Source organism: Malurus melanocephalus, unplaced genomic scaffold (assembly GCF_030028575.1).
Source record: "Malurus melanocephalus ecotype Western Australia unplaced genomic scaffold, MMel_1.1 scaffold_96, whole genome shotgun sequence".
NCBI classification, from domain to species: domain Eukaryota; kingdom Metazoa; phylum Chordata; class Aves; order Passeriformes; family Maluridae; genus Malurus; species Malurus melanocephalus.
The window spans coordinates 1,349,937-1,371,915 of NW_026623328.1; the positions used below are offsets into that span (position 1 = coordinate 1,349,937).

General features: G+C 37.1%; 1 protein-coding gene across 2 annotated transcripts in view; it reads right to left on the bottom strand.

Annotated features, from left to right (window-relative positions):
- The window catches only part of SCAPER (S-phase cyclin A associated protein in the ER), a 132,393-nt gene extending 110,439 nt beyond the window's left edge, over positions 1-21,954 (bottom strand). For both annotated transcript variants that reach the window (XM_057368706.1, XM_057368705.1), the window contains exons 1-7: positions 21,843-21,954; positions 20,165-20,240; positions 17,593-17,710; positions 11,653-11,723; positions 7,791-7,988; positions 957-1,057; positions 402-518 (exon numbers count right to left, since the gene is read on the bottom strand). In XM_057368706.1, the coding sequence (XP_057224689.1) occupies positions 402-518; positions 957-1,057; positions 7,791-7,988; positions 11,653-11,723; positions 17,593-17,710; positions 20,165-20,227 (668 nt within the window). In that variant the 5' untranslated portion in view covers positions 20,228-20,240; positions 21,843-21,954. The remainder of the gene's footprint in view (positions 1-401; positions 519-956; positions 1,058-7,790; positions 7,989-11,652; positions 11,724-17,592; positions 17,711-20,164; positions 20,241-21,842) is intronic.
- Between the last annotated feature and the right edge of the window lie 25 nt (positions 21,955-21,979).

Below are 21,979 nucleotides of genomic sequence, written 5' to 3' on the forward strand. Positions count from 1 at the left end.
TAGAAATATTTGATATGAAAAATTTCCAATAGCYCAATACTCAGAGGTACTGACCAATCAGTCCAGTATGACATCTCTGCTGAGGACACTGCAGCCACTTAGGAAACTGGGCAGTGTGTGCCTGAGATCCCAACACACCTGAAGGAACTACAACACACACCCTGTGAGAGATTTCAATTAGATACATCTGTGCTCTCCAGACAGAGACAGCACTACAGTGCTGCTCTAAATGTATGCACATTTATGTTGAACTGCTTTCAGACATTATGCAAATAAATGCTCATATGATTTAATAAACAGCAAAACAATGCATTGGTTACTACAGAAAAACTGCATTCATGAACTTCGCTTCAAACAAATCTTTATTTTAGCTTCAATAAACTTATTAGCTGGTTTCATACCCAAAATTCAAACTCCTTCGAGCATTTGATGTCACACTAATCCTATCTGTTGATGGACTTGGGATCACATGGCGTCCTGGAGACATTTTCTTTACTTCCCAGGCCAGTGAAGTAGGTCTGCAAATCCAGGAAAGAAAAATTTAAAAATACAATTCTCATTAACTATTCCTCTATTACCTTAGAGCAAAAGTGGAACAGAMAAACTCTCAAAGTCTTAATGAATCCTGCTGAATTTAATCATTCATCTTAGCAACTGCATTTACACCAAACCCTATTAGCCAGACCTATGTCAAAAGTAATGCATCTTCTCAAGACKACAATGCTTATTTCAAGTGCCAGTGTGGAACCAAGCATCAAACCAACCATTTAAAAGGAAAGGATMGGGGYAGGACTGGAAATATCCTCTAATTCTAAGTGACAATGCACATAAAATGTCCTCACACCCATTTTGTCCAAARGGAAAATTGGTTCTATTTGCTGAATCTCTGCTACAAAATGAAGTTTACTGTGAACTTTACTCTCTCTGTAGATTAAAATAAAAATAAATCTAATTACCTGCTTTGAGCATCAGCTTTTTCTAGCTTCTCCTGTAGCTGTATCCAATCAATCAATGCTTTGAAGTCCCTTACATAGTTATCAAGCATCATCAGGACTTCCTGAAAAGCAACCATTACATCAATCTTTCTATTTAAAAAACAATCCCCTACCCCAATAAAGGAACTGAAAAGAAAGCAGGAAATTTACTTCTCTGTAGCTATTTCATTAAAAATAAACCCAAGAAAACCCCTGAAAACAAGAAGGCCTAGACAGTTAAGAYTTTTATGTGAACAATCATTAAAACATTTATCCTAAAAGCAAAGGTGCACATTCTTCAAGRTCTGTGTGAGCATCAATGTATAAGGTTCAAAATGGCAACATTTGCAAGAAAATAATTCTTAACACCCATAGAGATACCTGTTTCATTATTTATGCTTTTTTTTGGTCAGAGTTATCTTTTAAAATATGCTGGACATACAACACCAAGTAGGCAAAACTGTATAAAACCTAATAGGCCTGTGGAAAACTAGAAATGCCAGAATTAATCTGTTTGTGAAGTCAAAGTATACAAAACTACACAAAGGCAACACCATCAGAACCTAGTTAGAATTAAATACACATTGTCAGAAATGCTGTGAATGTGCTGGAGATTTATTCAGAATATGCAAAATATTGATGAAGTAGTTTGAATCTGGAACTACATATCTGTCTYTAACAAATAAAATTAACTGCTACAAAAGGACATATAAATTAACTTCACACTACATTATCTACTATGGAAGAAAACCATAGACAAAATGGCAGTGGCTGAAGAGACCTGTTTTTGATAAAAACACCCTTAACTTCGACAAATTATGGACTGTGTCCACTGATTTCCAGCTGACACAAATGGATGAGTGTGGCACCCATAGTAAGGTCAGATAACATCCAGAAACAATGAAAAATTCCAAGAYAAGTTGCCTTTACCCTGGCAATTGGTATCATTTTTTCACTGCAAAGCAGAGCAAAACACAATCTAATGGAACTCATAGTTGKGCTCCCTGAGCAAACTACAGTTACCTACTGCCACTGATACAGAAAGGAGCAATTCTTCATCATGCAGGAAGGTAGGAAATCACTTGTAGTCCACATAAAAACTCAAAAATCATTGACTAAATGTGACAAAACACACACACATAAGGCATCTCCTCAGTAAAGCTGATTATCACCAACAAAGAAAATGAATGCCTTTCTAAGGGAGAGCATTTGAGCTCATGTCAGTGAGAAACAGCAGCTTTCATAACCACTCTTTCCAAGACAAGAAAAATGTGTCCTGTACTCAGACATGACAACATGCTGAAAATAATGAAAATCCATGAAGGTGGAAGTTTACAAACCTTACATGAGCTTCACATGCAGAATGTAAAGTACAGACATAATTTTGCGGTATAAGGAAAAACACTAATGAAAAGACATTGCTGTTTTTTACTATGTCAAAGTCATTCCTGCTGATAGTAAGATAAATTTTCTGCTCAAASCCAGTAATTATTACTTAGAAGTTTTGGGAACAATTACACATAAGAAAAAAATTGGTTCTTAACCGTGAAACTACAAATTTTAACAGTAAAACCTTTGRCACCAAAACCAGTAAAAACACACTCCTACAGTCCAGGTAACTGACGCACATTTTTGTAACATCATGGCCCATATATTTTTACTTTTAATTGTCCTTTTAATACAAGAAGGATCTCAAATGCAAGAAAAATGCTTTTTCATATAAAATAATATGGATTAATATTCATCTTGTTTAACCCTAACTTTGAAATTCAGCTCCAGTTTTGATATAAGTATTCTTATTACTACTCTGAAAGGCACATACAGAGCACATGATGGTTGTGGTAAGGGAAAATCACCAGAAAATCAGACAACAGGAAAATCAAACAGAATCCTACTGCTGGTGCAAAAGTTGCCCTTTGTTTTGAAATATTCCCCAAAAAAAGCTAACAGAAATCTTTCTTACAAAGCAGTCAGTTTACAGCATGAAAGTAATTCTTAAGTAAAGTCCGCTACAAGAAATGAACAAGTCAAGTGTTTTAGCCAGTTCTTTTTTCAGTTTCACTAATAAAATTTCAGCTTTCTAATCCAATTCATGTCCATTTAGGTTAGCCCATACTAAGCTGTGCTGACTATTACTAACAATGAGAGCACAGAAAGCAAAATTTAATTCTGAATCATTTACTTTTCAAGTCTGCCACTGACATATTCCTCACACACCAAAAAAATTAATGTACATATGAGTTATATTTCTGAAGCTGGCTGGCACAGGGAAAAAACACAATAAATGGCTTAACCTATTTTAAGGAATGTTTAGCTCCACATTATCAGAACTGATCAGAGCAGACCCATGCAGCTGTAACCCAAGCCATGTTTTATGAACAAGGGAATACAAACAAGACAAGCAGCTGGAGCGGCCCCATACTCACTGATGCACATCTTTCTCCCTAAAGCTATGAGGGCCATTTTGTCAAGCAGGATGGAGCAGAACAAAAGTGGCTCTGAAAGCGCCGTTGCAGGCATGCAGATATCTCCATATAGATGTCCAGCTAAAATTACCAATTAGYTCCCCAATTGGCTGCAACGGCTTCGATTGGTTTGTAATGGACTCTGGGGCCGGCGCGCAGAGCAGGCCGGCCGGCGCCATCCCTTTGTGCTCTGACACTCAATCCCGGCGGGGGCTCCGCGCTCCCGGCCCCGCTGCCRCTCTGCCGCTCACCTCCGGGAGCAGCGATACCCCGCGCTGCTGAACCACGGCAAACCCGCACCACTCGAGAAGCTGCTGACAAAAAGGAACCTTTATGGGCCAGACTGCGGCTGCACTGCAGTCAGAGCAATTTTAAATCTCCTTATTTCTCAAGGTCACATCCATCCCAGCTGATTTTTAAAGAGACAGTTTGAACTACATAAGAAAGCAATACTGATATAAAACGACCCTTCAAGGAAAATCAGTGACATGAAACTCAAACCAGTCACARTATAACTCCCGTTACCTTCTCCYCTCTGTTCTAGTCAATTCTCCGACCAACAGTWCYGCAYGTCTCTTTTTGTGTTTTCCCWTTTCTCCAGCTRTCACYCATTACTGTGGTTTCCATGTATTTATCYGAAAGTTGTACTTTTTACTTTCTCCTCTCCGTTCTTGYCAATTYTCCAATGAACAGTTCTGCATGTCTCTTTCTTTGTTTTTCSTTCTTTTCTCCAGCTATCACTCATTACTCTGGTTTCCATGTATTTATCTGAAAGTTGTATTTCTAATCTCTTGAACTGGGTGATTGTATTAATTACTTGGCAAACAACAAGGACCTCTAAGAGTAGCTACATCAGAACAATCCTCCATGAAGACTTGGGTCCTASAGAGGCCCATTATAAACCTTCAAAACAGAAGTGCACTTTGGAAATCCCTTAACAAGCTTGAAATGACATTTTCTCCATTATCCTCCCATTCTCCAGCAATGAAGAGGAAAACAAGGAAGTATGGAACACTGAAAGATTTTAAGGTTACTACAACCCAAAGAGTACCACAAGCATCAGAGAATTTGACTGTCACCACATCTGCACTACAGGTTAYTCTCCAAATCAGAAGTATGGGTTCTATTTTACAAACCACACCTACTTTCTACTGTTTCATTGTCTATAGTGAATATTTTYCTTTACGTGTTTACCAAAATAAACTTATTTTTTGTACTGGAGCTTTTAGCACACAAACTAAATTCCTTCTTTCCTTTTTTAACTCTGTGTTTTTAAGATTAACTGGGTGTTTCAGTAATTTRACACAAAAATTGATTCAAAAAATTCCTTGTAGCCTTTCCATACAGCAGAACAAGAGAACTTCACTGCTGAATTTTCCTTATTGTAAGAAGAAACAAGAATCTCAAGCAAAATTAAACTGTTTTCACTGAACCAGACTGATTTAAGAATGTATGTGTAAGCTTTAGAAACAAAGATAAGACATTGTACATGGCTTTAAATAATGCTAAATACCTTTTTTGGAAGAAAAAGAAGAGCTGAAGCTGTTAATTCATCCTCATAGAAAAAAACCCCACAAATAATAAATTGAAAGTGATTTGATATTCTTCTGCACTTGCTGACAACATATTAGTTGTCAGATCCACTTGCTCAAACTCTATCAGTAAAGGATTTCCCTAAGTGTGCAATGTTTCTTTTCATATATACAAACACACACATATATAAAAATATAAACTCAGTTGCTGAGACACCTGAAAACACCACAGAAGAGCAGCTGAAGACTTCTGTTGCACTAAGCAAAATTGACTACAGAATCTGCCTTCATCCATCTACAAATCTTTTGGTCTTACTTCCTTTTAGCCTACAGGAAGAGATTTTGAAGGCATGACCATTTCTGTTCTGCCTACACTTGCCACCCAAACCTAGAAAATAGTAGATAAAATAGTCATTTAATATTAGACACATGGAAACCTAGCTAATACAGAGAATATCCATACAATTTGCATTTTCAAATTAGGAAGATTATAGCCAAATCTACTAGGATATATCTAATCTTTTATCGCTATTGCACAAAGTGATTTATGTACAGTCAAATGACATTTAAACTTGAGAATTYATTACTTATTTCCAAAATAATTCAACCATGTTCATTATATCTTTACATACAAGCCATATCTATATATCTACATACATGATTTGAGAGTTCTCGATTCCAAATCGATAGCAGAATATCAACTTCAGCTGAGCCCAAAGCTGAGAGAAAATATACACAAGCACTGATCCTCTTACACATATTCCCMCTGTTTGGATCCTCACCACAACCCTTCCGTCTGCAGTTTCAACCACAAAGAGCCACCAGAGCCCTTTCCCACTGGGGACCATCAAACATCTTCAGTGACAATGCAATCGATAAAACTGTACCAACTTGTAAGAATACAGGACAGCAAAATACCAAAAAAACTCAACTAACACTTCTATACCAGGTTAATTGGAAGGTTTTAAATGCCAGAAGCTGTCACATTTCATTTTCATATGGGTCTTCTTATAAGACAAATTTTATACAACTAAAAAGTTTAAATACAACAGCACAGGACCATTTGACCGAGACAGAAGTTTAAAAAGTCAAAACTAAGGAGGTCTTTGATAACATGACTTTGTCTTAATTGAAAGGATTTTTCAAAAGTACCTCTTAAAAAAGACAAATGAAAAGTTTGAGGTGACCATTTTGGTTTCTTCTTTAATATTACTTCCCACCTATGTCCAGSAGTCAAAATATAGAAATTAGACTGAGTCTGTCAAAACCACCATAAAATAATAACAAACAATAGAATTCACAGAAGAGAACATCATTAGTATAAATAATTTGCAAGTCTAAATAGTTTTACAATTCGTATCTTAATGAATAAAACTTATAGTAATTTATCAAAAGAAAAAACCCACAGACAAAAAGACCACAATAGCACAAATACATATTCCAGCTCTCAGGTAATGAACACTTCTGTGCTGAGAAAAAAAGATCTTTTAAAAGGGAAGAGTAACATGAACATTACATAAGTTTCACAACACATGACATTGGACTGCCCTGTTTGCTCATTTTTGGTTTTTTTCACCTCTGTTTTGCAAACAAGTAACCTGATCCACACTGATACATAAATCATTGTCAAGAGTCTGCTAAAATGAAGACTTTTCACTTGGGCTACATAGTATCGCCATCCAAAAGCAGATCAAGTACCCCGATTAAAATGTTGAACGATATCTAAGCCCCAAAATATGTGATAATGATACAAATACGCTTCTGTTCTTTCATTCACAAAAGTTTAAAATGCTAATTTAATTACAATGCAAGGCTGACTTTCCTAGACCAAAAAATTCTACAGGGACATTTCCTGYGCAGGAAGACAGTTCAGTAAGAAAATGTTTAACTATGTTAGACCAACCAGCGATTTGGAAGCCTCTGAGCTACTGTTCAGTTCTTAAACCTGCTTTCAATGAAATGTATTTGTATGCTAATCTCAAAGGCAATTTGGCCATGTCTGATTACAGCAGAGAATGAGATGCATAGGATAAGAAAAAGTTTACCTAAATTGATATATGAATTTTTTTACAGTGTTTAGATAATCATTTCCAGAATGTGTTGAGTTTTCAGACATGTTTAATATGAAAACAAAGTCATATCTTTAACATTTCTTTTATAATGTATTCTGACTTCTCTTAATGCTTGTGATACATTCCATTTCCAAAGCATGAATGATTTTTATTAAATGACAAGGGTATTTCTACAGATCTACTAGAAAATCACAATAAAATGTAAACCAGATGCACAAGCTATTACAAACCCAGGTTATTTGAAACTGGCAAGTGTCTTACAGTGACATCCCAACYAGACATTGCTTACACTCGACCACCAATCACTTTCTTAACAAAGGGAGAATGAGAAGAGTGATAACTATCACTGCAGAAAGGGAGCAGTGGGTAATTAGGCCACTTATGGGAAGCAAATGAACGAGAAAAAGGCTGAACTGCAACAGTGCCACCTACAGTAAAGGACATGATCAGTTAAAATAAATCAATCAATCAGTGTTCAGTCAGAAATGTAACAAAATCAGAACTCAACAAACAAAATCCGATTTCAGCCAAAAACTGAGAYCTAATAACATAATGTAAAACACAAGCTTAATACACTTCAAAAATTAGTCTCTGCTCAAGATGAAAACATTTTCTTAAATATGAATACATACACCCTCAGCACTTCTATTTAAAAGCCTACACAAAATACAAATGAAAAGGTAGCATGCTTCTGAAAATCTAAAATATAAAAACAGCCAGACAGGCGAAGAACAGTTGGAGCCTTACCTTGCATTCCACCACACTCTGATCTGATTCACATGTGACATAGATTTCATCAACTGCCCGCCGGAGATTATCAAACAGAAATGCCCAGTACCGAGCCCGCAGATCCACCTTTCGAGGCTGCCTTGTTTTCGTTGGGCTTTTGTCAAAGTTTTTATCTCCAGCTCCTGCGGCTGTTAAYTTACAATCTAAGGTAGTGTTCTGAAAACAAGAAAGTACAAGGGAAAAGGAGTACAACACACAGAAATATGGTAAGGAGCTGGGTTTCTGTGTAACATGTTTTTTCAGCATATTGAGACACCTGTAAACAAAAACTTCTTCACTGAAGACTATATCATTCCACTGACCTGAGTTTTTCAAAACACACTTTCTTAAATATAGGGAGTTCTTATGTTCAAGTGGATTCTGTTTCTTTGACATTTATAATATTTGCATTCCACAACAGTACAAGATACTTGGCCTCTTAGCCACAGTGATAAGTTACATTTTTCTAATTACATATCCTGTATTGCTTATTCTGACAGTTGTGTATATCCAGAGGTGAAAATAGCATTTTACTAATAAACATCCCAGAAATACTCCACTGCAGGGAAATTCTATTACCAAGCCTTTACATATGACATTATTGTTTTTAAACAGTCGTGCTAAATACATATCAATGCCAGTGAAATGCTGATTTGGCTCATCCTAAAACACAGACTTAACTGCTCCAGTACTGCTTTACTGCACATATGCAGGGACAGCAAACGTGTTAAATGTGATGGGTGCACAGGACATTCCAAAGGACACCTATTTGGCTAAAAATACCAAATCACCACTTGGTCCCATGATACTGCCCTTAGTAAACCTGCAATTCCCTCCCACAGAAGAAAACAAGCAGTGAAATCCTGCTACCATGCCAGCCTTCCATAAGCTCGTGCATTCCATAGACAGTGGASAAGCACCCCCAATAAGCCCAACTACTCTGTGCTATTTGATGATGAAGGTATTAGCTGCATGTTAAAGTAGTCTGGTTTGGGTTGGCTTYTTTCATCAATGTATTTATTTTTTCRTTAATGTATTTATTTTAATAGCACCTTTAGTGTGGTTTTGATGCAGTGGTCCACTGTAGCATACATCTCCAGAAAATCAATTCTTACTGGAGTACTTTGGTAGAGATAAATGTAAAATCTCATTCTAAATGCYCTACTTAGGTAATTTAATAAAAACAATCGAAATACAAGACCATAGTGTTTATAATTAGAATATCTAATCACTAACTAGAAATAGTGTAATTTTCAAAACAACTGGCTGGGATTCAAGTCTTTCTGTCCTGTACCACACATCATTAAACAAATTCCACTATGCAATTAGGGAGGGAGACACAATGCTGTCAGAATAGTTATGCTTTCACCTGCCTTTGTGGTGAGATGCTAATTTTTCTGTAAGAAGCAGAGGAACGGGTACCTGATTTACTACAATCACACCAACATCTCTGCTACCCTTACATATATCTCCAAGTGCTCCAAGTGTACTCCAGATGAACCCCAGCTAATGTATGCACGAGAGCCATGCTCAGAAAGATCCATGGCATAAACAACCGATGACCAGCAATTTCAGAAGGGTTTCATATTTTTTCTTCCATGACCTAAGTCACCTCTTAACAAACAGATGGGAGAAAAGATGCTCCTTAGCTGAGGCCTCGTATAAAAACATACAAAGCTAAGCTTATATACTGGCTGATTTACAGCTTTTTGAAACGACAGTTTATAATGATGCAAGCATAACTACAGAATCATAAATAGCTACATTAAAATAACAGTGCTACCTGTCGYTCCCTGTATTTATAATATGTGGCCTCAGGAAAGTGATTAGGTCTACAGTCATTAAGCTAATAGTGTTGATATAAAGGATCAGTTGTTTTGGAATGGGAAACATGCATAACTTCCACTATTTGAAAGATACATTTTCAAACCTATCTTTAAAAGACAGTGTTATGAAATATGTTTTGATTTTAGTAATAAATGTTATCCATCCACTGTATTTGGCATCTGTTTATCAATTCTCTTATATGTCAGTTATATTTAATGAGGAAAACACAATGTTTAGRCTCTATAAGTTGTAGCAGTTCCATTATTACCCTGTAAGAAGATTTTCAGGGTCTCAATAAAATCTAAGCAATACTTACAGCTATCCATGCTCCAGCAGAACACCTTTAAAGGATGAAACCCTATAAACTACCTGATTTCCTGTAAACACTCTCACACRAGTAGGAAAGCATTAAGTTGGTGATTTGTTATCAGAAACAATATTTTAACTTCCAGTGACAGTTCAAACTTTCAACTGCAGAAAATGCAAAGCTTATGTGTCTCTGAAGTCAAGAAACATGGAATACCCATTCTTACATCCTAAGCAACCCAGCATAGATGATGAAAATGACGTTAAAACTGAATCTCTCTTGAGGTTCTTTAATTTATTTTTTTACCCCCTATTAGTTTCAGAAACTTGCCTTGGATTTGTGGTAAGTATGCAGTGTATATTTATACTCTCAGGATGCCAAAATTTATTGAAYGTATATTTGCCAGCACCCTACTGAAAGGAAGATGAGGTTGATAAGATCATATGAAACAGCTCTTGTAAGTTTATTTTCCTGAGATTAGTGGTCCATTTATACGTAAAGGAAAATTAAAAGTGAAAGCTTAACAAAACTAAGCCAAAAAAACCATCAATTAYAGCAGTATCCAGTGTCTGGGAAGCAGTAGAAATAAAGGTGTTGAATGCCAAATTGAGATGCCAAGATGCACAGACACACACATTGCAAACCTTAACTGAACCCACCACGAATGCACTGTGTGAACGAGAGCTTTAGTACAGCAATCCCACACAGAACCACTGAGTAGTAACCAAGCATTCCCCTGCAAACTCAGTAGTCACATAACCCCTGAATTAGAACCCAARCTGGGCAGCACATTGCTCTCACACCCTGAACATTCTGAGGGCAAACCCTTACAGGAAGCCCCAGTTACATCACTGACACTCCAAACGCACAGAACAAGAGAGCCAGGATACAGTGTTTGTAACATATCAGTGTTTGAAGAGGGAACACAAGGTTAATAGCTGCTAAACTAAACTGGGAAAATACATGTCTATGTTTTAAAGATGTAAATACATCTCTAAGGAAGCAGAACATTTTTCTTTTTTCAAAAAATACCTTCCATATGTTTTATTGCCAAATCCTGACAGACTGCCTCAAAATACTAAATGGCTAAAGCTGTACTAATGGCTAAATCCATAAATCAAAGAAAAGCAGTGGTTAAAAATATTAAACATAAGGAAAGATTGAAGTATTACTTTATTAATGTAATAAAGATTGCCATTTGCAGAGAAAAAAAGCCCTGAATAAAAACAGGAGTGATTTCTTCTTTACAATTCTTATTCAAGCTTGCTTTTCAGTCATTCTGAAATTTTATTCACCTGGACTTTTTTCCAAAATAAGACATTCTGACTTAAGTCACTAACACATGAGGTTGAAGAATTTCCTTAAATTAGAAACTTAGAAGAAAAGGCAGCCATAGTATAAGCAGCATGCTTATAGGAAGAATATCCTATATCATTTTACTGAACAGCACTTTCCTTAAAATAACTTAATGCCAATAAGTCATGTGTGCAGAGTCTGGGAAATGCCAAAAGGAAAGGCTGAGGAAGATAACCTAAATTTTGGCAATTTTAACTTCTGAATACTTGACTTTGAGACTTACTTGTTTTAAAAATACAATGTAYGGACAGTTTTAGAGAAGTATTAATCAGCTACTAACACATCAGTGATCTCACAGAAAAACATTGTTATGTCATCAATTYTATGTCACAATAAAAAATGAGCAGATACCTGTTTTGCAGTCTTGTGTGTTCCTTGAGTCACCCTTTTTGTTTTTCCACCAGATTGCCATTTTGATTTTCCTGTGGGAGAACCAACTGTTTTAATCAACAATAATGATTTTAATTAAATAGAGCACTCTAAAATGCACATATCTCATCTTGCAATGTACTGAGAGGAGCAYAATTTCTGAGTTAAGAGGTTTGGCAAATTTTATACTCTAAATATATATTACACTGTTCAGACTGTGGATAATGCCAGAAAACACAGAAAAACAAACAAAAATACAAGAAAGGCAAGACATACAGATTTCATTAAACAAAGGTAACCCAACTTTAAGTTCTCAGTGCCTCTAAAACTCATATCATTACAATCTACATGTCAAATAYGATACCAGTTTTCTACATMAATTTTAAGAAGTCTGTTTTTGAATGACTGCTCAATCAGCTATTACAGAATTAAAACAAGAAATGCATTTGTTAGGAAAACCAAATGCAATTATTTCATTTTTCTGGAGCTGTCCTGCCAAGAAAGATGGGGAAAACCAGAACTTAGGTTAGGATTTAGTTCATCAACRTTTAGGGAGCCAAAGGAAGGGAGAAAAACATTCATAGAACACAAGTCWGTCTCCTCAAGACCTGAAATCCCTTCTCAAACGTACCTGTCTTTCTCCACTGCTTATACAAAGCATATACAAAACATTTTGGTGACTAAGCTTCCAAAATCAGTTTAAATTCCCCCAGTCAGAAAGGGTGATTCCAGGTCTCAGTGCTGTAGTGGTGGCAATTAACTGATTGATAATCTTTGCACTGAAAAATCTGTGTTAGCTTACACCAACCTGATCTGTTTGCACTTAATCTTTGAGATTTGCTATGGAGTAATGTAAAAAAAATTATTCCTCCAATTATCTAACTTGCACAACACAAAAATCATAGGATCCAATTACCAAAAATGTAAACAAGCTAAGACAAAATAGTAACTATAGCAAGAGTTTTCTCTAGCACAGATTACATCCAAATAGAAGTTTCAAGATTATTTAGCTGGATGAAGCCAAGCAAATCAGTGCATTAGTTGAATACAGCCCACCCTAGACCACAGAGATCATTCTTGAATTTCAGAATTGTCCAGTTGAGTTTTTAGCAGTTCTGAGGCCAAATTCCCTAATGCAGCCCAGTTGTTTTACATTGCTCTGGTTATGTAAAGCAGCTGCAAACCTGTCTTAATCAAGCAGTTGTACAGCTGGTTTGCACAGCTGGTTTGTATCACTGGCTATTSCAGGCAACAAGGCTTTTAATTTAAAACAAATTAAAAATTATTTGCTTGATAATTCATTTTTAAAATGCTACATTAGCCAAAAAACAGGTATAAACTAATTTATTGAACTCAAGTTAGCAGCATTCAGGAAAAAAAAAATCATTCAGCTACTGCACATATAAAACCTTCCTAATCACTAAAAAGCTTAAACTGGGGAATAGTTCCATGGTTTTCTTCTGATAATGGAAGTATTTCARTCACCAAAGTCTCTCTTCCGATGTGATTTACATTCTGCAAAGAAAAGGTTCTGAAGGCAGTGGCATACAGGACTTGAACAGTGAAGATTTTCAACAAATATGGGTGCATTAAAATTAAAAAGGGGCAGATGAACACCTAAAGTTGCAGATTCTTTAGATTCCATAAAATCCAGAATAACAATCCATCATCCAAGATCTGTGAAATGTTTGTACAAGTCTCTTCTAAAGACAAAAGCAAGTTTCCAGGCACTTCCTATATGGGGCAAACATTTAGATGCAAATAGCAGGTTTTGCAAACTTAATATAGCATGGGGCAAGGACTAACCCTCCTTAAGGTGGATAGGCCAGAAAATTTTGCATTTCAGCAGCAACCACATTATCAAGCTTTCCTATTCTTCTTCTTACAATAATGGCTCTGGTTATTAAGAGGTATTGTCCTTTCTGCTTTTGTCCTGTACTCCCAAGCAGTAACAGCACTGCTCAATGGCTGTTTGTATGTTCAGGGATGACTGGTGTGTAAGGGGTGTGTAACTACACCACACTGGCACTGCCAAGAGATGCACAGACCTCAATAACATGTGAAGGGCATCCCCTGATAGCAATTCACTGAATTGTAAGGAGAGAACAATAGTGACCTAAGAAGACCATCTCCTTTAGCTATTAAGTTGCCCGTGTGAAATATATAAAGTATCAAAGTTTTGGAGCATTGGAGGAGCCATATTTTACACTGGAAGTCCATTTCCTCCCTGTCTGGCGGAAGCACACAAGGTTTATGATTTGTGAAGGCTTCCTGTCCAAAAAGCTGAGGTGCCAAAATCTGCCAAAAAACCCCACTGATAGTCTATTTTCAAAAGTTATCTTTTACTTAACAATCTCAACAACAGTCCTGCTCAACTTTCCCTTTTGGATAGTTTTAGTGGTGTGGGAAACTCCTCAAAATTTAGCAGCTAATTGCAGCCTTCATTTCTGTCCTGGCTATGGCAGAGATCAATCGCACATGTTGTTTCAGTCTTTGACATCATCACACCCTCAGCAGGAATGGTAATTTTCAACTGAAGAGGCATACTGTAGTTTCTATTACTATTATAAACCCTATTTTCTTACAAGTTTGTAGAGCAGCAATAGATGCTATTTTTCTAACTGTACAGTGCTAAGGATCTAGAGAAATGACTGCCCTCAAGCATGGTTATAACTAAAATGCTCCATGTTTTTCCACCTCCAGATTGAATTACAGCAATATATTTGGCACAAAATTACTTTTATAAATCACTGTCACTGTCTTATCCAGAATATAATGGTCCTGCATTCACCTACCAGTACTAGACTGGATTCCCATTCATTCCAGTGAAATTCAAGGTTTGAAACTTATGAGCCTTCCTTTCACACTACATTCTGCCAGCTCCCTTCAGATCCAGCGCTGCAAGGGCTCACACACAATGTTTGCAGTCAGAACTCTCATAATTCCTCACAGGGCTAAAGAGACCAAGGTTCATGACTTTGATCACATCCCACAAAACCTATTTACTGCAGCAGGCTCTTGCTAAAACAGGAGATTATGCTGCAGGCTTCCCAAAGTATGCCAGGCACCTCTCAACCAATAAAATATATTTCCTTACCCTGAAATGCTTAATCTGCAAATGAATTCTACATGGCAAGAGCCCAGGTGATTTTAAACAAATAGGAAATAAGAGAATAGTTACAAATAAAAGATTTTCCCATTTTTCTACACATCTCAAAGTTCCAAAGGTATCATACTTCTATTAACATTTAAATGTCAAGCTTCTGCAATTTTTAACTGTTGCTAATATCATACGCAAGATTTTGTAATAAAATTTGTGTGTAGCTGCTTATCTGTATTCAGTGCCTCAAATTTCATTTCAGGCATGTGAAATAATTAAAGGAAAAAAATTCTGAACCCCTCCCTTGGAATAATCACAGCTTTCCAAGGTGGGCAAAAGCATCATGACAACAATCAGTGACTGGTGGGTGTAGGTCTGGAATGCAAATTCCATTCTGGAGACAGAATACCAGACTAGTGAATTTCTCACCATTTTAAAACTCCTCCTAAGACACCAAGTCAATGAYAGTGTGGATTAGTTTATCCAACAGAATCTGCTGTGAACTACTGAATCCTCTGAAGAAGTATTTTAATTTCAATGGTACAGAAGTGTTAACAGTCACTCTTTCTTCTAGACCACTACCACTATGGCTGGGATTTTGTCATGTCATTGATCTAGAGTCATAATTAAAATTTCAGATCTGACATAACTGGGATGCACACTGCTCCAAAACACACAACAGACATATTACCTGACACGCCAGAAATCTCTTTCCTTTTTAAGGAAATATTGCTTACGGCAGGAACGATAGATTTACAGCATAGAATCAGAAGGTTTTGATTGCTCTTTTACCCATGTATGCCATATAAAATACACAAGTCTTTCAGAGCAAGAGTTAAATGGGAAGAAGAYAAGCATGCAATTTTTAAAGGAAATATAAAAAGGATACAAATGAAAAAGATGAATTCAACATTTTAATTAATCAACCCTCTGTACCACTACCCCTAGTAATGAAAAACCCTCATTCTTTCACCGTGCCTGTTAAAAAAATAAATCTCATTAGGAATAACAGTATATAATTTAAAATGTTAAATCACACACTGGTGCTGCCAAATCAATACATCTGAACATTATAAGCAGAATAATCTGCCCAAAGACAAAATTCTGCTTTGTACAGAAGAGTGGTAGCATCGGCTCAGGCACCCTGAACCTTTGGCCTAATTTACACTGTCCTTGAAYGAGTTAGAACTGTCCTAATTCATAATATTGCTGTATCACCCCTCAGGACACAGCACATATGGAAAATGGGATAAAATGAACCAGAGCACAGTAACACCAACATAAACACACCCCATGGCAGGCAAGGATCAAGAGATAAAGGATMTGGCTCTGCCACACTTTCACTAACAAGCTCCCTTTCACCAGGAAATTTTCCATCAGGCAGTAATAATCAGATCTTTTGCATTGTACAAAAAGGTCACCCTATAATTTCATTTTAAGAAATTTTAACAAGAAAGCACCACTGACAAACTTTAAAAATTACAGTGGGGCTAGTAAGACTGAAAGAAGGAAATGAATACGGCCACTTGGATTTTAATTACTGTATATAACTACTATTGTAAGAAAGCTAAAAATTCACTTTTACATYCATCATGGATTAGCAGAAATTGTTAGAGCAAATATTCATCAAACTCACAGTAATTTTTCAGGAAAAAGTCTTAAAAATTCTAAAATAATATTACAAGCAAGGCAGTATTAAAAAAATAAGACTCTTTAAACAGAAAATGAATCAAACCACACATTGCTCAAAAATACTGCTAGAAAYACACCACATGCTCCTTTACCATACATTCATTCATACTACTACCTTTCCCAGAAGTGTAATTTGGAATCAGGAAATACTTTGGGCCCCAATTCTATTCTGCTTAAAGACAGTTTAAATTTTGCATTGGCCATAGGGTCAAACATCCTGCAACTTAAAACATAACATTTCTTAGAAATACCTTTTCCACTGGCAGAATCACAGAACAACTGAGGTCAGAAGGAACCTCTAGAGATCAATTAATTCAATCTCCAGGCTGCCTAGGACTATGTCTAGGGAGGTTTTGAGCATCTCCAAGGAATATGATGTCCAGAGTTTTTCTAGGCAACTGGTTCCCATGTTCAACCACCTTCACACAAAAAAAAAAAATACTTTTAGACACTCAAAAGCTGCAGCACCTGGACAAGGACACATGAGCTACAAAAAAAATTTTCGAGATGAAGTCCTCAAAAACAGCATTCAGACATCTGGAACAGCTTGAGTAGGATAAAAATAAAAGTCAATTCCTGGCTCCTTAAGTCATTGTACCACAAGAAGTATTWCAACAGTAACAAAACTGTTCTGAASACTTGCATTACRGAAAGCTGTCCCCACATATCCCTTCCTTAGAGATTCTTCACTGGCATTTATCAAAGCTGAAGTGATGTCAAAGAAACTTTCAAATTTCTTTGTTTTAGAACACACAGAGCAATTTGTTAGATTGTTGTAAGTCATCCCTACAATTCTGAATTCGCAAGTTAGAAGAGATCACTTTGGGACAACATTATTGTGTTACACAAATAACACAAYCATCTGGCCGATCTTGATAATATCAGCAGAAGAAAACAGTCTTAGATGTTACTTGCAGACAAATTAAAACAGATTTCAGTCTGTCACTGGAAAGTTTTATAAAGTGACCTGCCAATTGCAAGGCACATTTTGGAAAAAAACTTCTAAATTATACCACGTAGGCTAAATAGAACCTTTCTTTCTATGTCAGAAAAATGCTTCCAGATGAGCAACTCCAGTTGAGAGAGGAATGGAAGTGGAAAGRCCTGGTGGAAGTCTCTTAAACACATACCCTCATCCTCCTTGTTCTCCAGTGGAACACTCCATGCAATCAGGTTCCTTGCTGTCCGTCCCTCTTCTGCCACTATTTTCCTCACTTTGTCATGGCTGTTAGAGCGTTGGAAAGAAGCCTGAAATGAAGAAATACATGGATGTGCAAACAACAAAGAGAAATCTTTGGTTTGATATGTTCATTTCATCCAATGTGTGGTTACACCATCCCAAGTGGGGTGCACAGGTGCTGAATTTTCCGCAAGTATCTGAAACAGGTGTATGTATCTGTTTTCATGCCTATGGTCTTGCCTATAAGCAGATTGATTCATCAACATGTCACAGGAGTTACTACCCAGCCCTCAATATGGGTATGTCCAGACAACAWCACTTTCATTTAATTGCATTAATTCAATGCTGCTGGAGCATCACAGCAGACTTCATAAATGTTTTAATTACCTTGTGTCAATTAGAACTAATTACACAAGCTACAGGCTGCACAAGACCAAAATACATGTGTTAGCTGACTAGTGAGAGCCTGGAGAAASGGATGAGATTTATGGGAACCATCTGAAACATGTATAAAACCCCATGTCTCTCACTGAGAAGAGCCTAGAAAGTATTTCCTGACAACTGTTATGGGCTGTTACTACAAAGCTGCAACTATTCKAAGACAGAAGAAGAGACACTGGGGATACACTTCATTTACATAATAAACGTATTTCTTTGCACTTGTGAAATGCCCCATCACAAGATATTTGAAACCAAATACATTAAGAAGTTTTTGTATCAATTGACAGATGTCAATTAGATGAAACTTTGTGTCTTCTACAGTGTAGGAAAACTGATCCTGTGAAAATCATTTGCAACAAAGCCAAACTATACATGGTAATGATAAACTGATGTACTGTGACAGTACAAAACTGCTGACCACGTTACCTTTAAACACTGGCAAATTTAACCACAAAGAGATTAAAAAAACCTAAATATTACTTTAGGCAGGAACAGACTAATTTTCTCTAGGACTAATCAAGAGGTCTGTTTTTCCTCCTTTCCTTACCATCATATAGCTCAAGCCTGCTACCACTTCTACATCTTTAGAAAGAAAATAGAGTAAAATTACACTAAAAATGAATATAGCAGATGAGTGGCTAGAATTTATTAAGGCAGTAGGAAACGCAACACAAATGAGAAACTCCTTTTACTTTAATGCTAGTATAATAGTCTTTAACTTGGGTTTCTCTCATCCAGATGTCTTCAGTTGCCTGTCTGGAAGTCACAGTGTGCCATCTAGTGCTCCACAGACCTGCCCAGAGACACGACCGGGCAACACAACAGAAGAAAAAATAGCACTGCTGTATCAGTCAAATTTTGGAATATCTAATCCAATAAATACAGCAAACTACATATGTTGCCCCAAGGCAACCCAAATAAAGCACACAAAAYCCCCAGAATCTGTACTGAACTGGTTCTAGTCTATCCTTATTCTATACAACTAATTCCCTATTCTTGCTAGGAATTTTTAGTAAGAGTGACCATTTTTCTGCTGCAGCAAGATTGGTTTGGGTTTTTAATCCCTTGCTGCTTAACAACGTGAGTCTAAAGCTTTGGATTAGCCCACACCAAAATAAATTCTTTGTTTTTATACAAGCCAGAAAGGCTTAAAAGGAAACAATAAGTATCTCATCATGACATTTCAGGGTATTTTTTATTATGAAACTAGAGCCTAATTTAAAATTCCCATCTTCATAACTCAGATGTTAGTCAAAAGAAACCAACAAGCCCTCAAGGGAGGATCAAACAGGAGACAGCAGTGAGGAAGTGCACAGCCACTGGGAAGTGAAAGTTGTGCCAAAGGCTATAGTGGATATGAACAGCCTTTTCATTTGACAAGAGCTGGCTGTAGTACCCTCGCTCATACAAGTGACATGATGCTGATACCTGGTTTTTGACAGCTTCCTCAAGCTGAATCCCTGCTATTTCCTACTCAACTATCCAAGGAAGTTAACCTTCTGCAACATGCTCTGAACACAATCATCTCTTAGGCCAAAGGAGGGACCAAAAACTGTTCAGCCTTCAATAGTAAATGTTTCTTATTTAGTCTGTACTGCTTCTTTTCATGGCTATAAATACTAAAGGACCTTTTATGACAATTCTTTTTTTAATGATGTTCATATTTATAAATACATTGAGGTAAACAAACCCACCAGTTTTGCCCACTGCATTAACAAAGAAAATTAATTCAGCTCTAACCTCAGCACTTTCTAAGAACATCACTCTGATAGAATAACCAAGCAGTAAGGTCTTACTCAACAGCACAGGATGAAAGCAGTTTAAAACAGGAACCAGCAGAAACAAATGAATGCAAAAAAAAACCCTATATTGAGAAATACTCAAATGTATTCTACAGTAAAATTCCTTTTTGAAGGTTTCTATCTATAGTGCTAATGAATAAAATTTATTAAGCTCCTAGAATCAATACTTTCATAGAAGGTACAAAGGAACCGATTTATTAATGAATWAAAAGTTTCAGGTTTTTCTCGCTGTTGAAAAAATATTCTACCATATAGTGTTATAGTTATTGAATGTCTTACCATCATGTTATAGCCTTCTTCTGCATCAACAGGCTCATTTATTACATTTTTGGACGACCCCATTGAGTTTTCATACCTGTGTCAAAATAAACGCAATTAATTATTTCACCTYGAACCACTTCTAAAACTACTTTTAGCTTGCTGACAGCATTTAGGTCATGGACATCAGATGAACAAAGTACAGCTTTCAGAAGATAATCTTATTTGTAAAGTGTTTGCATTACTCCTTACTAACAGCAGCCAAAAGCCCAAAAAGAAAAGAGAGTGACCTGACAGAAAAATGTAATTTTGTATGTGGTTAGATAGTAAGCAGTACAAAGAATATTAAAACTTTCAAACAAATCATTGCATGGACTGCTCTACAACAGTGATGCAACTAGAATAATCTTTGCTGTGACAGAACTGGCCAAGGTGGTTATCGGTTCAAAAAGAAAAATGAATGAGAGATGTACTAACAATCAGCATCAGAGAATTACTGATGAAGCAAGATTAAACTGAAACTTCTGCTGTCRTTTAACAGTAAGATGTGATGGCTCCTGTACAAGTCAGCTCTGAGAAACTGAGTGCTTTATGCAGCTGTAAATACAGAATGATTATCACAAATGAAGAAAGTACACAGGAGTAAAYATTTATAGGTTTATCATGAATTTCCAAACAGGGTTAACATTTCTGAAATAAAATTTAACCCTTGGCTTCAAGGTTGATAAATTCTAGACAGCTGCTGATTTGAGTGCAAACACTCTAATCTCACTCTTTTGAAGAACTGGATGCTAAATGGACACTAAAAGACACTTCTAAATTATCCGAAATTAGGTAAAAAACCAAATCAGAGGCAAAGACAGATTTTGCTGGCCTTAACCATTAGTGACACTGCTTTAAGCAGGCTGTTCACCTGTTCTCACATTACATAAATGGCTGACTTTTATAAAAGAATATAGTCTAACCTGTGTCAACAAGCTCATAGATGTCTGCATGCCTTATGACAACCGACTAAACCCATACAAACGAAAACGTTCTGCAGCTGGATGAAGGAATTTGAGTTTTTGAGAACAAAAGATTGTACTTCAGCATCACTTCATGCATCAGAACAGGCCCACTGACTCTTCATAAACTGAGGCATCTTAGAACATCTTTTGTACACCAAACTGACTTGATTATAATCGAGGTATAATAAAAGCTCATTAAAGTGACATATATATTTGAGGAAAAAAACATGAGGACCCACATATTTTGCCAGTAGTGCAGTGCTTTTGGAAATGCAAAACCAAGAACCTGTATTTAGAGAACTGCMTAGAGAAGACAGACCCTGAGTACACTGAGAGACCTACTGTGCTGTCAGCCGTGGTATTGCCCCTGACAGCAAAAGAAGAACAGGGATTTATGCTAGGAACGACATTACTAGTTTTTAAGATGCAAATACTCATACATCATGTGGCATTTTATAAGAGTTCACAGTGAATTCCCTCAGCACGGGTGCCTCTCTCCCACCCCCCCGCCCTCCCCCCCAATTCCCACTCTGGACGGGCGGGCCTGTGCAGCCTGAAGGACCGGCGGGTTCACAAGCACCGGGATCCCCCTCAGGCTGAGTCCGAGTCTCCCCACAGGCAGTGCGGGAATGACGGGAGGGGCTGGATCAGAGCCGGTTTCCCCTTCACTGCACGGCCCAACCCACACCCACCGCTCCCGGTAGCCTGTAGCAACCAGGCTGTCCCTGGCCCGTCTCGCCAGGCCATGTGGCGGAGCCGCCCGCCGGGGCAGCGCCCGGAGCTGTGGGGCTGAGGGGGGGTGACACCGGCCCGCCGCCATCTTGCCCGC